The 18126-nt window shown below is 34.3% G+C and overlaps 1 protein-coding gene across 1 annotated transcript; it reads left to right on the top strand.

Annotated features, from left to right (window-relative positions):
* The first annotated feature begins 3988 nt into the window (after positions 1-3988).
* LOC140037829 (putative late blight resistance protein homolog R1B-14) lies at positions 3989-5619 on the top strand. The gene has a single exon (XM_072082967.1). The coding sequence runs from the start codon at positions 3989-3991 to the stop codon at positions 5399-5401; it is 1413 nt and encodes a 470-aa protein (XP_071939068.1). The 3' UTR covers positions 5402-5619.
* The last annotated feature ends 12507 nt before the right edge of the window (positions 5620-18126 follow it).

Below are 18126 nucleotides of genomic sequence, written 5' to 3' on the forward strand. Positions count from 1 at the left end.
CATCCAAGGTACAGAAAATCCCTGGCTCGGACGGTTGTGTCGGACGCATCACTTCGTTCGGACGTCCGACACTCAAAAATATGTCCTATAAGGCAGTTACTGACTCTTCTCAATTCATTTTCCTTCATCAGTCTCGGACGCGACCTTTCAGTTTCTCTAAAATTTGAAATTCAAATTCCTCTCTCCTCAAACCAAGTTCCGAGAAATTGACTCAACCAACTCAATTACACCTCCATTGCTCACTAACCACTCATAAAAGGTACTCCTAACACCCAACTGCCCCAAAATTCCTAATTTACATACGAAACCCTAATCTCATATAACCCTCTCCCTGCGGCATCATAGTGCACTCTTGTTAACTCTCACTGTTCTTTCCTTCTATACACAACACTCTGCATTAAAAAGCACATCCACATTGCATCATGGTTAGGATGAGGGGAGGATCTACTAGTGCCGGACGGTCTTTTAAACTGAGGGATGAAGACATTGAAATTGTTGATCCACCTCCTGTGGCTTCAAAGAGAAAGAAAGTGACTCGTAGGGGCATAGTAAAGGAGACTGCCCAAAGAAAATTAGTTATTCCATCTCCTGAATCATCTGATGAACAAATGGAAAGGCAGATCTCTGAAGGGAACATTGCTGGTGGAAATGAGGAACCAGAGCAGGCCACCCAAGGTGAAGAAACTGTCACAAGGTCCTCTAGTAAAAGAAAAAGGACAGCAAAGGGGAAGAGAACTCCCCAATCCAAGAAAAAGCAATCTGCTGATCCATCTGGTGATCAGCAGAATGAAGAAAACATCACTGAGAGTCAGCCAACACCAGAACCCTCCATCCGGAAGTCTCCAAGGACAAGAACTGAGACTCAAAATGCTGGTGCATCTGTCACTCAAACCTCTAAAGGGACACGTTCTGGGAAGAATCCAGTTTCTCAGCCTGCACCTGAACCCATTCCTCTACCCAAGTTCATCGATGATGAAGCCAGAGACAGATTTGAGTTAATATCTCAAAAAGGTTTCATCACCCAAAGGCTCATCATTCCTTTTGAATTTCATAAGCTTGATCTTGAACCTGTCATCAAACTCTTTCAATTCCAGAAATGGACTCATCTCTTGACCATTCCTAATGTTTTCTATCCTGACATGCTGTATCAATTTTTTGCTAATCTTAGAAAGGGTACATCACACACTGAACTCTTCTCTAGGGTCAACTCTGTAGACATCATATTAACCCCTGACATTGTGAATTCAATTCTGAAAACTAATATTGAACCTGGTTTTAAGGGAAAAATTGCAAATTTCTTTTCATATGAGGAATTCCCTTCTGCCTATCATCACTTTTACAATGCTAAACTCATGACTTATTTTCAAACCAAATTCAACACCCCTGCTGAGGCAAGATTGGATGATCTCAGTCCTCAGAATCTGATCATCTTCACTATCATCTCGAATCTGTTGGTGCCAACTGATGGCCACAGAACAGATGCAAATAAAATGGAACTCTATCTTTTCTACTGCTTTGTTGAAAAAATCCGCATTGACTTTGGATTTGTAATGTGCAAATTTCTGCTCAAAATCAGCACTGATAGTCGTAGGAAGCTTTCCTATGGCAGATTTCTGACCCCCATTTTTGCTCATTTTGACATACCCTTTTCTGGCAAATCTCCAAAGGAAAGTGCTTCTTCAGTTTTCTCTAAAACTTATTTTGAAAGAAAGAATCTAAAATTTTTTGAGGGTCATTGGTGCTACAAGGAGACTGTGGCCGAGTCTAGAAGAAAAAATTTGCATGAAACCCCTGTCACTCCTAGAACTCCCCATGATCAGTTAGGGTATGTGTCTCCTTTCACAATTCATCCCAGAAAGTCTGCCAGTAAGTCCTTCTCTTCCAATTCTGAGGTCATCTCCCTGCTTGAAGACCTCAAACAGCATGTCATGCTTCTTGAAGATGGTCTCATGATGACCATGACCTCTGCCCAACAATTCTCTTTCCTTGAAAAAAGGAATCTTCTTGTGCCCCCTATACCTGAAACAAATGAGGCTGCTCATCAGAAAGAACCAAGATCTGAGCCCACAAGGCCAACCACTGGTGATGAGACTACTCCAGCTTCCAGTTCTCAGCCCAAGGATAAAGGCAAGGCTCCAATAACTGAGGAAGAAGTTGAAGATGATGATGAAGAAACTGAGGAAGAGGAGGACCCTGAACAGTATCGTCTGACCAGGAGGAGGCCTGGATCATCTAAAATCACTATCTAGGCACCACTAGATCACTGCACCTAAACCTAGGACTTTAGTTCATCTTTTGCATTGCACTTTTGTACTAAGTGCTGAACACCTGGATATTTTCTACTATCTATGAATGTTTTAACTAAGTGCTTGTTATGAATGATTTGAATGGATGTTATGATTAGTTGTTTGAAATCTGCTCAATGAATGAATGTTTCTGTTTAACATCTGCTACATGATTGAGTTCACACTGTGCTGAACATTGTCAATGAATACACTGATAATGTTTCTGATGGGACGTACTGCTAGCTCCAAAACTGGTACTCAATTTTGTGATGACAAAAAGGGGGAGAATTGGAATTGGATTTGGTTTAACACTGATAGAAGGAAGTAACTAGTTAGGGGGAGATAATCTCAGGGGGAGTTGAGCTGGATCAGCACTGATGGTGTGGATTGCGCCTCTTCTGATATACTATTCATGCACTTCGTTAGGGGGAGCAGGTAAATTCACTTCGTTAGGGGGAGCAGTTAAATTCTGTGCTCCATCCAATTGTTTTGTCATCATCAAAAAGGGGGAGATTGTTTATCTCAATTCATATCTTTTGATGATTACAAAACAATTGGGTGTATCTAATACCTTTTGTAGAGATCCTTTTCAGAAATGAACCAAACAGGTCTGTGGAGTTAAAGCAGAAAAAGAAGAACAAAAAGAATGAAGTCTGCTGAGGATGATGTCGGACGCACAAAAGGAGAGGATCGGACGTCCGACATTCTTTGAGTTCATTCGGACGAGTAATAAACTCAGACTCGGACGTCCGAAGAAGACAAGCCAGGAGTTACTCGTTTAAATGATCAGGAGTTGGACGTTCAACACCTGTGTATCGGACGTCCGACAATTGTTGCTGCTCTTCGGACGCAACATTCTGGACGCATCGGCCGTCCGAAGAAAGTGAAGAAGAAATTTCCATGTATTCATCCTACCTTCGGACGCATAAAAACCAAGCATCGGACGTCCGACAGTACCAACGGCTAGTTGACTCTTCAGCTGCCTTCTACCCGTTGACAGCATTAATTGAGGAATTCTCTGGTCTCCTATAAAAGGAACAAAGTCAACCACCTCACAAGAACTTTGCACATCAAGCCTACATCAGATCGTGAGTGATTCAAGTGCTAGAATACTGAAACGAAACATTTGTATTCCTTGCATGTGCAATCTTCGTGCAGTTGTTTTTCAAGTGTGACATAGCTTCTTCAATCGTGTAGCATAGTGAGGGTTTGCGAGTGTTTGTAAAACTTCCTTGCTTGACCAAGTGTGATTTGGGGCAAGAAGGAAGTGATCCCTTCCTTGTACACATTCGATTGGTTGCAAGTCTATTCAGCTTGAAGTAACTTGGTATATAATAGTGGTGTTCAAACCTCAGTTGTGTTTGAAGCTTGGTTTGGTTCTTTACTTTTATTTACTGCTTTTATATATAAATTGTTCGTCTCTCTATCTCACTAATACCTGCGCTATTGTATTATCTTGTTCATTGGGAGGCATTTGGGAAAAAGAAAGGCTGTCTGTTCAAAAAGGTAGAATATTTATTAGCAGATTTTTGAAAGCCTAATTCACCCCCCCTCTTAGGTTGTCTTCGATCCTTACACATATCAAGAATTTTAAGGATCAGATCAGTGGCTCAAGTACTATAGAGAGTCTTCCTAATTCCTCTCATAGCTTAAGAGCACCAGAAGTTAGCCAGACTTCCAGCCGCATGCTATCAAAAAGTAAAATGCCAATAGACCATGAAGTCATGGTTGGTCTTGATGATGAGGCAGAAAAAGTAATTGAACCACTTATCTCAAGTATTATACAGAGTCTTCCTAATTCCTCTCATAGCTTAAGAGCACCAGAAGTTAGCCAGACTTCCAGCCGCATGCTATCAAAAGGTAAAATGCCAATAGCTCGTGAAATCATGGTTGGTCTTGATGATGAGGCAGCAAAAGTAATTGGACGACTTAGATGGGGATCAAAACAGGTGGAAATTGTTCCCATTGTGGGAATGGCTGGGCTTGGTAAGACAACTTTAGCCAAAAAAGTTTACAATGATAGTTCAGTAACCTGTCACTTCCACATTCGTCTTTGGTCCACTGTTTCTCAAGAATTTAACATGAAAAATGTGTTACTTCAAATTTTGTGCTCTGATGAAGAGCATTCTAGGAAGGATGAGTTTCAAAATCTGGATGAACATGCGTTGTTTGAAAAGCTCCATCAAAGGCTATTGAAGAATCGGTATCTTGTTGTTTTTGATGATGTCTGGGACATTGAGGTATGGAATGAGCTGAGAACTGCATTCCCCAATGACAAGAATGGAAGTAGAATCATCTTTACGAGTCGATTTTCTAATGTAGCTTCAGAGTTTCAAGATGGTGGAAAACCTCACTATCTTCACCCACTCAGTGAGAAAGAAAGTTTCGAATTGCTGCAGAAGAAGGTGTTTGGAGAAGAAGAAGAATGTCCTCAAGCATTGCATGAATTGGGAATGGAGATTGTCAAAAAGTGCTGGGGATTGCCATTTGCAGTTGTTGTTGTAGCTGGAGTCCTAGCAACTATAGAGCATGATATTTTGGTTTGGAAAAAGTTTGCTGAAAGTTTTACTTCAACCATGGTGTCTGGTACAGACCAGTGGAAGAAGTCATTGGAGCTCAGTTATGAGCATTTACCATATCACTTGAAGGCATGCCTGCTGTATTTTGCTGCATTTCGAGAAGATGAAAAAATTGGTGCCAAGAAGTTGATGCGTCTCTGGATTGCAGAAGGGTTTGTGGAAAAAATTGAAGGAAAGAGATCAGAGGATATTGCAGAAGAATATCTGATGGACCTAATTGGCCGAAACCTAGTTATGGTAGGTAAGAACAGATCCATTGGTGGAGTCAAAACTTGTTACATTCACGATTTGATATTTGAGTTCTGTAAGGACGAGGCGAAAGAAAAGAATTTTCTTCAGGTCCTGCGAGGATATGATGAGCTTTCTACCTTTAATGAGCCTCCCAACCTACCTCGGTTGTCCATTTGCTCCAGTGGCAAAGATTTTATGAAGTCAAAGCTATTTTGTCCATGTTTAAGTACTCTGCTATTCTTTGATGCTACTCCAGGATATAATAAGTTGAAGTTGCTTAATATCTCCTTCCTTTTTTGCATCTAAAAACATCTTAAAGTTTTGAATTTAGAGGGCATTAACCTAATGTTGAAGGAGCTTCCAGCTGAAGTTGAATCACTTCTTTGTTTGAGGTACTTAGCCCTTAGAGCTTCGGAAATGGAATTCATTCCACCATCTATAGCCAAGCTCTCACATTTGGAAACCTTTTGTCTATATTCTAATGAGGAGGTTTCATTGCCAGATAGCATCTGGAACATGAAGAAGTTGAGGCATGTATGTTTGTGGACTGGCGTTGTTATTCGTGTATCTTCCAACGACAACGTTGATGAAAACCTCTCCACTTTACCCAATTTAGACTCACTCTCTTGTTTGTGTCTTTATAAAGAGGGAGAGAACTTATTGAGAAGGATTCCCAACGTTCGCCGACTTACAATTTCCGATCGTCAGACTGGAAATGAAGTGTTTAACATGAGTCGACTAGAATGCCTAGAGTCACTCACCTGGTTGGGCTATTGCTCCTCAGGTTCATGGGAACATGTTAAGCTTTCCTTTCCCAAGAATTTGAAGAAGTTGAGTCTTAAAGCTCTGGGTCTTCCTTGTAGTAAAATGTCATTGATTGAAGAACTACCCAATCTTGAAGTCCTCAAATTAAGAGGCCGGGCAATGGTCGGCCAAAGATGGGAGCTGATGGAAGGAGGATTCCCTAAACTCAGGGTCTTGACTTTGGAAGAAGTAGAGGTTGTGGAGTGGACAGAGGCAGACCCTGACAGTGGTGATTACTTCCCGTGCCTTCAGCAATTAAATCTTAAAAGAATTTTTTATTTGGAAACGATGCCTGCTTGTTTAGGGAGTATATCTACTCTTGAAACAATTAATGTGAGATCTTGCAGAGATGGCGTCGAATCTTTAGTACGGAAAATTGAAGCAGCACAGGAATATAATAATGGAAATGAGAATTTGAAGATCATCAGCATAGGCAATATCTGGTATTTTTTTTTTTGTCATCACCATCAATTGGCTGGTAGAAATAATCATGCTTTTTATTTTTAAACAAGTTTAATTTATATTTACCATTTGGTAGCTTTTTTGTACTTCAGTTGCCTGTAATGCATGCAGGAGCACATTGAAATTGATGAACAAACAACTAATTATTGCACTATTTTTTCTCTTGATGATATCATCAGGAAGCTCTTGAGATTGTAATTGGTGGTCTGGCTTTCTTTGGTGCTTTTGTGGAAGATTGAGGTAAAAGTTGGAAAGGATCGATGGCTCTTTTCTTGTCAAGATATGGTGGAAACAATCAATGAGATTATTCAGATATTTTGCTGTTGGCCTATTTTGTGTAATTTCATTTTGCTGAATTTAATGATGGTTTTGTGCTATTTCTTTCCAAACATGTGTCAATTTGCCGTCAAGGAACTTTGTTACCTTTTTTTTTTTTTTTTTTCTATTTGAGGTTCAAACTCCATCATTTTGATAGAATTGATTAACAATTCATGATTCTTGGAAGAATATGATAGCCCAATTTGGAAACCTCTATGATCATTTCTTTTCTGCTCACAACAGGTTTACGGTAAAAATTGCAATGGGGATTGCAAAGGGCATTACGTGGCCTGATCAGGATAGAATTGGTTGATGATTTGCTAACTTTTCAGAATCACACATTTTACTTCTTCAAGTTAGAGAATTTTTGCAAAGAATGAAGTATGGGACTTAAGTTCCTTTAAGAAGGATGTCTGCAACTTGGTTTTTCTGTTGCTTGAGCTAATTGCTCGAAAGGGCATTAGTAAAATAATTGATTCTTCAAAGAGCTTTGAATGTGATATGTTTGTATGAATATTTAATTTTCCATTTTTGAATTCCACACCATTTGTTTTAGATGATATACAGAGCTAGGGATAAAATACCCAAATTGGAGAGAAAACGAGTATAAATTTCACAATTGTACAATGGGTCAATGCCTTTATTTATACGCTATGTCAAGTGAGTACAATGAATTTTGGGCTAATTAACATATAATCAAAAGAAAAAAAAATGAGATTTGGAGATTTTCAAAGTGTAAAAAAAAAAAAAAAGAGCAGCTAACTAAATTCTTCGTGATGCGTAAAAGAACCAAAAAAGTAATCTCACTCTTTCTAAATACATGAATGTGTTATGAAACAATTAAAAGTATGGATGTCCCTTTGTATTCCCAAGAGAATTAATTCTTGATTTATGACTACATTATGTATAGAAGTTACAATCCATAAATCTATTCATGTTGTGGAGAAACCGTTTCATAGGTTTTTTCATATTCTTGTAGTAGTGGGTGTTTAATAGAATTAATGTACCTTTAATCTTATAGTTCCTATATATAGAGGTACATTGACACCCTTTAAGAAGACTTTTGTATTAGTTGGAATCATAAGAATATCATTCTCCATTTCTCTACATTTTTCTCTAATATCTCCATTTATACTATAGTTGTTTATTAGTTTTACAACACGTTATCAGTACGAGTCTTTACTTTTGAGCAAAAGATGAAAACAGAGCCTCTACCTTGAGTAAAAGTGAAACAAGAGATTTTGCCCGTATTTTTTCGGCAACTTCTGTCTACTTATTGAGAAATATTTGTTATAAATACTTATATTCTGATGCATTGAATTTTGGAGATGCTATTATAGAAAATCAATTATATTTGAGGATCTACTTGTCCTTTGAAATATTTAAAGAAAAAGATTCGACCACTTGAAGATGGTCGTTCTTTAACGAAAATATTTAACCACCAGAAGATGGTCATTATTTCAAAGCCTCGTATGATAAATTTACTTATGGGTGCAAGTACATAATTCTGCTATGTTTAGAATTATTTCTTAGTTGAAAATAATATTCTCTACATATTTCTCAAATATGCTCTTGTAGTAGCAATATTAAGAGAAATTTTGAGAAGTATTTTGTACTTATTGCATACTAGTTCTAGTCCATTCCCAGAAGTGAATGCGACTAAATTTCAATTTATTAATTATGGTTGCTGTCATGACTATGATTTTGGTAAATATATATTTTACCATGACAAGAGAAAAAGTTACCACTTGAAGTGAGATAATAATGATAAGGACAAGAAAGTAAGGATCCTGAAGATAAATGTCCCGAAGTACATTTGACGAATCAAAATTATAATATCATCTTCACATGGCCAATTTCTTTAAACACCCTAAAGGTGTATGATAATTGATTTAATTAACTTTTCTTCCTGAAGAAGAAATGGATGTTAAATATTTCGGATCAAAGGATTATGGTAATGATATTTGTCCCATAAGAATTATGGTGACAATGATATGTGTCTCATTAATAAGTGCTACTATATACACTATATTCCAATGAGAAAGACAAACACAATCAGTTGTAGTGTTTAAGTGATTGAAAGCTCCAGAAGAGCCACTACTATATTTCTCCCTGTAGGAGAAAAGTTTATCATAAATAAAGCACTACTTTTTAACATGTCTCGAAAGAATTATTGAATTTGAATATCCGTCGAAATGGATATCAAATTGAGACACTAAATGAGACAATAATAGAGATCATGTTTAGAAATCAAATGAGATAAATGTTAATTATATCATAATAATTATTCGAGAGAGAAATGGTTATCGATATAGTTATCTTCATTCTCATTTAATTTATAATTATCACCTGCAGTAAATCAGAAGTTTACTGATCCCAATAGATATATGATTTGGCAAAAGTGAAAATATTTGAGAGCCGATAAATATTTATACATTTCCCCTTTATATTATATATGGCTCTAAAAGAAATTTAAAATTTATGTTGGGTATGAATCACCTTTTACGATTAAATATCGTAAAATATTGATGAGTAATCTATTGAATGATTTATTTATTCTGATGAACTACGATTCCCGACATTAGGGGGAGGAAAAAATCAATCGAAAGGAAATCATTTGAAAAATTGGATTTCCTCGATCCTCAATAATGTGAACTAGAAGTTCAAGAAATTCTTCATTTGTAGAAAGTTACATTTATCGACTTCAAAAGAGTTATTAAATCAACTATTCCTGCAGGAAATATTCTGGTTAAAATTGATGTCCCTGAAGGACATGCACAAGTGCTACAAATAAATTTGAGGTCGACCTACCTAAATAAGGTATAAATTGATTTCAAATATCTCCGGAGATTAAATGTCATGACAAAATTCAACCTCTTGAAGAGGTCGCTCCGAAAAGTCAACTCCTGAAGAGAATAAAATCATAGAAAATTTAATTGGAGCCTAATAAAATGTAGCACTTGATATTATAGAAGTTGATAAGGATCATGAATCTAGATCGGTTGATGAATGTCAGTATAGAAATGATTGGGCAAAGTGGAAAGATGCGATCCAATCTAAATTGGATTTATTGGTTAAAAGAAAAGTTTTTGGACCTGTAGTCCAAACACCTGAAGGTGTAAAACCAGTAGGATATAAATAGGTATTTGTGATAAAGAGAAATGAGAAAAAAGAAATTGTGAGGTATAAAGCAGCGCTTGTAACCCAAGGTTTTTCACAAAGGTCTAGATTTAATTATGATGAAACGTATTCACCTGTAGTGGATGCTATCACATTTAGATATCTTATGTGTTTTGCAGTACATAAAAAATTAGATATGTGTCTAATGGACGTCGTTACTGCATATTTATATGGAAATCTTGAAAATGATATTTATATGAGAATCCCCGAAGGATTCAACATGCCTGAAACATGCAAATCAAATTCTAAAGATATTTATTCTATTAAATTACAAAGTCTGTGTATGGCCTCAAATAATCTGGACGTATGTGGTATAACCGTCTCAATGAATGTTTGACTAAAAAAGGTTATACCAATAATCCAATATGTCCATGCGTTTTTATCAAAAAAAATGGATCAAAATTTGTGATAATTACTGTATATGTTGATGATCTAAATTTGATTGAAACTCCTGAAGAGATTCAAAATAGTGTTAAATATTTGAAGAAAGAATTTGAGATCAAAGATTTTGGAAAGACAAAATTTTGTCTTGGTTTACAAATTGAGCATTTGAAAAGTGAAATTTTTATCCACCAAACTGCATATACCCGGAAGGTATTAAAGCGGTTTTATATGAATAAGGCACATATATTAAGTACTCCAATGGTTGTCAGATCATTAGATCCTAATAAGGATCCTTTTAGATCGCGAAAGGAAGATGAAGAGATACTTGGTCCTGAAGTGCCATATCTCAGTGCAATTGGCGAAGAATATTGGAATGCAACGATTAAAAGATCTCAAATAATGTTTGCATCAGGGGGGAGAAATTAATACACAAGAATAGTGTACTCTTTTTCCTTCACTAGGGTTTTTGTCCCAATGGGTTTTTCCCTGGTAAGGTTTTAACGAGGCATATTCTTTGTGTAATGGACATCCAAGGGGGAGTGTTATGAAACAATTAAAAGTATGGATGTTCCTTTGTATTCCCAAGAGGATTAATTCTTGATTTATGGTTACATTATGTATAGAAGTTACAATCCATAAATCTATTCATGTAGTGGAGAAACCGTTTCATAGGTTTCTTCATATTCTTGTAGTAGTGGGTGTTTAATAGAATTGATATACCTTTAATCTTGTAGAGGTACATTGACACCCTTTAAGAAGACTTTTGTATTAGTTGGAATCATAAGAATATCATTCTCCATTTCTCTACATCTTTCTCTAATATCTCCATTTATACTATAGTTGTTTATTAGTTTTACAACAGAATGAAATTTAATTGAATAAAATAGGAATCACATTTTGCCAACATCGGGCCTAAAACAAAGGAAACACATAAACGATTAAACGTTGAAACTTCCAAAACAAACAGGAAATGCGGTTCTACGGCGTCCTAAAAAACTGGGCTCTCAGGGACGATGCGTAAGCCCATATGCTCCTTTCAAGCTGAAAAATAGACTCATTTAATGTTTACGGGACATTTTGGACTCTCTCTCACCTCAACCTACATTGTATTGATCTTGTAAGGCCCAAATTTTAGCAACTGTTTCACGTATGCATTTCTCTAGTTCCTAATCTCAACTAATGATTTGTTCTGAATACTTGTGATGAATTGATGAGAATGGACTTCAACTCGCAATCTATTTTCGCTTCTCTATTTATTGCGAATCAATGGAAAATTTCTCTTTACTACTACTTGATAACACTTTGTGCCAGTATATCAAGGCTATAAATGAGTATGTTATCTTTTTACAGAACTTCCAAAGGTTGAGATTATGGTTTTTTACAGCAAATCATGTCTCAATTAGTCTTTTATAGGTTAGGGATATTAACTGTCAGTTAATAATCTTTTCAAGTCATGCCCCACTTTCATCACACATTCTGGCTAAGGCTTAGTTAACTTTAACCAAATGAGAAAGTAAGGGTAGCAGGTAACACCAATGTGGTTCTTACCTAACGAAAAATGAACAAATTTGTCAGATTGGCCCTTCTCAACTATGAAAAGATTAATCAACTAATTGTGAATCTACAATACAAAATATGATAGAATTTGCTGACATAACTTTAGACGGATTTGGCTCCTCTCTAGTGAGTTCTTTCTTTATTTCGTATAATGCATATTTAGATATATGACACACGTCTTCAATTACTAAGAAGGGACATGGTCAATTTAAATTTGACTAATCCTAACTCTTGTTAATAAATGAAGATACGTGTCATACATCTAGATGAGTACTGCAAAAAATGAAAGAGAATCAACTAGAGATGAACCAAGTCCCGCTCCATCTCGATTGGTTTTCAATTTTGGCGCTTTTGTAGTCTGTGGATCTTTACAATACAAAATATGATTACTTTTGGTCTGTGAAGGTATTATCATTGTTTAGAGTGAAATTGCTCTGGTAAGAACATAATTGTTTTGGCAATTCTATAATTTGCTACTAAGACGTACTATCGATAAGGTTTTGTTAAGCAAATGATTTATATGTTTTGTTGGAGGAGAAAATTGATAGCAATATGAAATTTAAACAGTTAAATTTCTATGCTTTTAAATTAATTTTAAAAATTATCTTAGTACGTATTCCTAAAACAAATGCCCACTATGTGCAACGCTTATGCTCCTATGCTAATTTCATCAAAATAGATCTTATAAATTTTAGTTATAAACTTAACAATTTTCATTTGAAGTTTAAAAACACCATGTAAGATAATTTTTATAGGCTTTTCAACGGTGTTTTGTTATATGCGACCAAAAATATATTCATGACATCCTTCTTCAACGTTTTTACTCTAACCTTGTCTTTTTTTTTCAAAGACAATAATTATTGTATAATCTATTCTATCCTAGTCTTTTTTTTTGTTTGGATTGTAAATTATTTGAGATAATTTTGTGAAAAAGTACTGTAGCATTTTTTTGATGTGATGTATGTGAGATAAAAAGATGATTGAAAAATGTATTGATGATACAAGCAAATTACGGTGTGTAAATAAGGTGTAAATAAAGTAAAATAGAAGACAATCCAAACATTTAGGGAGAGGCAAACGTAATCAGCCTTGAAGCAATCAAAGAAGGATGAGGCTGATATTTATTTTGAGAGCCTGACTCAATTGCTTCTGGAGAGAAAGGGGACTCAAGCATTGAAAATAGATTCAGGATCTTCTGATGAGAAACTCTCCCTGACTTGAATTTGAAGGGAAAGGTGGGCATGACTCTGGGAGCACCTGGGTATAGGAGGATAACAAAATTTGCAGATCATGTCCCCTAGTGCGAAACCAAGCTCATCATGTGTCCTGGAGCTAAACTACCTTGTTTGGATTGCAGTTTTCTAAGAAAATATTTTTACGTTTTTCGCAAATACATTTTTCAATTATTTTTTTGATGCATACATTAAATTGCTATAATATATTTTTCAAGAAAAAACTCCAAAAAAATAGAAATCCGAGCATAACTATTTCGTATATTACAATTCTTTCAAGAGCATTTGATACACTAAACTTCTAGAGTAATTGGTACGCTAAAATTCTCATTATATAACAAGCCACATTATGATACATTTCAAATTCTCTAATGGCAGAAAACTATGGTGTGATTCGTAACAAGCCACATTATGATCAAATATGTCAAAAAAAAATTAAGAATTGAAGATCTAAATGAGAAGTATGCAATTCGTAAGGAAGAAAATATTATCTAAAGTGAAACATACTAGGCTATAGTAAGACTAGCCAAGCATACATAGGACTAAAAACTGCAACTCTGCTTGGATGGGACTGTTTTTTAAAAACTAGATTTTCAAATACAATAAAAATTTTTAAAAAATATTCTAAAAGGTAATCTAAAAATTAGTTTAAATATTTTTAAAATTTTAAAAGAAATCTCAAAATATATTCTAGAAATTCTTATACTCTTAAATATCCCAAAATATTTTTTTTGAAAATATCTCAAAATATAATCTAAAAACTCTACTACAACAAAATTTTTCAAAAATACCCCCAAAATTTTTACTCGTACTCTTTCCATGAAAATGTGCTTTACCCTTTACGCTTAGAATAAAGCTTGATAGTTGATACATGATTTGTATATATCTCAACTCATTTATTGAAGTAAAGCTTTAACTTTCATTTTGTTATATACTAGTAATTATCGAGTATCTTAATTAACTCAATTGTAAATATTTGAATGTAGATATTAAGAGAAAGTTGAAAACATATTTCGCTTTTAGAGAAAATAAGGAATTTGCTTTGCTACCTTAGCCCAATGAACTCAAAAAAGATTTTACAACATATGACCATCATTTTTTGGTGTATAAAATGTACAAACGAATATTTCTAGTTTAAAGTCTTCGTTTAAATAGAATTAATATTCTTATGGAAGAAATAGCTAGAGAAGTTAGAAATTCAAATTAGATAGAAGTATAATGTGAACAAACATATTGATTATGACATGTTTGTGTTGAAAATTGTGCCTTAAATTTAAGTGTTTTTCATCCATTTTTCCTAAGCTTCATTAATACATTCATTCCCTTTTAGATTCATTAGTAGATTCATGTATCTCTGGGAATTTACTAGTGCTTTCATATAACTTCGAAATTCATGTACTTGTAATAATGATGGTACGTGTATATTCTTGTGCCTTCACACAACACACTTGGGCACTCCCCTTCCCACAGTGTAGGAGTAGCGTAAGATAAATCTGGATGCTTAACCCAAAAAAAAATATTTGAAAACAAGAAAGAGTTTTGAAGGTGTCCTAAGGCATTTACAATGGGTTGCGCTCTTTAGAGTTAAAGAGTGCAATTCACATGCTATATCATCACTTTATTATCCTCTCTTTCATTATATTATCACTCACTGTAAATTACACTCTACATAGTATAATAGCATGGACCTATAATCAAATCAAGTATTTATCTTAATAGTTCTCAACACATATCTCATAAATAAATAATCAATTTTTTGAAACAAATTTATTAACTTTTGTTGAAATTTTTGCATTCTAAAAATTTTTTTCTTAAAAAATAATACTATTAATTTTTGAAAACTAATAGTATATATTTTTATGTATTTCAAAAATAATACATTGTTATTTTCTAAAAATAATTAGATAATTATTAAACAAATACCCAACACTTTAAAAAATTAGATAAGAGGTTAAAGAAAACAAATGATACAGTAGAAGAAATGATGGAGTGGGAGAGTAAGAAATTGAGGAAACGTTAACAATATTTATAGACAAAATTTTGAGAATTGAAAGTGAAAAAAAAAACACTGTTGCAAACTGATGAAATTGAAACAATGCTACCACTATTTTACCATTGCAAACATGTTGAAAATTGGATTCAAGGGACCACTGCAAAAGTTTTGAATAATTGGATAAAATGAAACTGTTGCAAAGCTTTGAATAATTGGACAAATTAGACCCACTCTTTCAGCTTTTTTTGCTTCAATTATGCATGTAATAGGCATTATATTCTTACCATGGGACAGTTTATAATGCAAGGGTGTAATAAAGGGTAATTGTGGATACCCCAAACAGGCCAAAACTAAATTGTACGGCTTTCGAACATCATATACTAAGCCTTTCGAACACCAAATAAAAAGTCCAAAACTTCCCCAGTTGAAAGTTGTGGTGTGTTGTGGACTTTTTCTCACTTCAGCCCACCTCTAACCGATCCTGTGTGGCCCAATAATTTTCGGCAACCTAGGTGAAGAATATTAATGGTTTTGTTATAATCATTCCAAGTCATGTACTTTCATAGTTAGGAGTTTATTCTCGTTGCCCACTATGTTGATTGTAGCACTTCACAGTTGATTATAAGTAGGGATAATTTCATAAACATCCTCTAAGGTTTTAAACAATTTCACTGAGCTACCTTGAATTATTAAAAATTGTACTTACTGCCCTTGATTTGATACATTTGGTAATCAAACCTTAGAACTAGTCAAAAATTTAAATGAACATCCTAAAATGTCCTTGGTTTATATAGTTTATATTGCTTTCCAAAACAATTGTAAAATATAAAGCATCAAATTTTCAATACCTATATTTATTATTTAATAAACAATTATTACAATAGTTTTATCACTATGGCAGGCTATTGTACATAGTGCTTTACTAGGGATACATATTCCCTGAAGGTTGGGGAAGAAAGTATTATCATAATTGTTTTAGAGTTTGTAGATTTTTGAAATGTTAGACGTATCAATAATTTAGTAGTAGTTTTAGATAGTTTCTTTTTAAATCAATGTTGTTTTTGGTGCAAAGAAAAAAAAAGATCAACAAAAAATTAGATTAGATTCAAAGTTGTCAAAAAAAAGGTCACTAATTCAACATTTGGTAATGATAACGACTAGAAGCAATATTTATAGTTTATAGTTCTGTAGTTTTACTGGTAATATGAAAAAAAAGAGGAATAAGAAGAGAAAAGAAAAAGAAAAAATAATTATAAATATCATTCTTTCTATATGCATACCCAACAAAGGGAGTTTTATTAAAATGGTAAGACTAATATTGTCATTTTAAATGGGCAAGAAAGGTAAGTGTAAGTTTTAAAATCTCAAGGGATCTCATTGAAATTGTTAGAAACCTCAGGGAAGGTTTTTGAAATTATTCCTTAAATTTAATCAAAAGAGAATGTGAAAATATTCATGGGACGTATATCAATTGACCAAGAGAAAATAGATGGAGTGTCTGGTTCAAAGAAAAAAGAATAAATACGAAATTTTGAATTCAAATCCTCTCCCACTGTATCATTTGAGTCTCCAAAAACTTGAGTAGACTTGCTCATATATAAAAAATAGAGCAAGTAAGAATCACAAGACTAGATATCGGTTACACATTGTGATGGTATCTTCTCCCATCTAAAACATTGGCCCTTAATTGAAGGCTGAAACTTGAATTAAAGAACAAGAAAAGGGATCGTCCACTAGCCATACTTGACCAGATCACTATCCGGTCAATCTGTCAAATTCTCCACATGGACCCCCTGAATGTGGAAGAAGGAATATAACAAATGTTCAGAGTCGACTTGATTTCTAATATATCCATTGTATATCGGTAACATTAATTTTGCAAGTTATCGTTTTATTGTTTATATTCATTATCTTAGAGTTTGCATTTATTATTGTAATGCATATATTTTATGATATAATTGACACTAGTAATTGTAGAAATCCCAAAATCTCTGCTTCCACAAGCCCTCAATTATTTTTTCTCATAGTTTTTACTTTGTTGGTCATGGTTGTTAATCCCCAAGATCAATGGTCATAATTATTAAAACGAGATAATTAGAAGAGAAAGTGATGAAATTTAGTGGTTTGCTGAATAAAGAAAACAATGGAAGAAAATTAGAGAGCTAGTAGCTTGAAGGTTCATTATATTTTGGTCATTTATATTGTGACGTCTCTTGGATCATTTATATTTTGATGTCTCTTTGTTTTCTATTCTTCCTAATTATAAAGTTTAACATATTAAACTGTGGATGTGACAGGGTGTCAGCCTGTGCAATAATAAATACCTGCTCAAACTAAAATTAATTTCTGTAGATAGTGGTAAGCAGGGTCGAATCCACAGGGACTGCGAGTAATTGTTTCTTTTTAAATTCACAGTGACAAGGGGGGTGTTTTTATCTCAGGGGTGACAATTTAAGCAATCCAACTAAAAGTAAAATAATAAAAATAAAATAGCCAATTAGAAATTAAAATAACAACTTACTAAAATCAAAGGATCTAGCCAAGGAATAACTTCAGCAATGGTTCACCTAATTGATCATCGATACAAAGCCAATTACAATTATTTACCAATAAATAGGTTATAACTGCCAAACAAGTGATGACAGTCAACCCCTCCTTACTGTGTCGGTGATTAAGGTACGCCCGTTAATCACTGCTCTAATTGAGAAATAATCCTAGGTACGCACATAGGATTTAATTTCCCAATTGCCTTACGTATTAGAGAAACCCTATTCTAACCAAATAACGCACTACCAGGGTTATTTCAGATTAGCCCGCGTATTCCCCTGACACAAGTCTAATTATGCCAGTTGTCACTATTTCAAGGCAATTAAACAATTACGGATTTAATACCTCAATTGACAATAGATTATTAAATTAACTAATTATCCGGATCCAAGACAATCAATTAATTAAACAATCATAAGCACTACAACCAGGGAATATGCAAATACCAATAAATAAAAGAAAAAGATAAAATTAAATCGATCTCACAATTTTTAGGCGACCCAAAGCATCCGTTGTTTCTTGACTAGAAAAAGGGATTTAGTTCATCCCTAACG

This window comes from Coffea arabica, chromosome 3c (assembly GCF_036785885.1).
Source record: "Coffea arabica cultivar ET-39 chromosome 3c, Coffea Arabica ET-39 HiFi, whole genome shotgun sequence".
Lineage (NCBI taxonomy): Eukaryota > Viridiplantae > Streptophyta > Magnoliopsida > Gentianales > Rubiaceae > Coffea > Coffea arabica.

Excerpts from the sequence above, each read along its gene's own strand:
- LOC140037829 (XM_072082967.1), top strand. The coding sequence starts at position 3,989 with ATGCCAATAGACCATGAAGTCATGGTTGGTCTTGATGATGAGGCAGAA.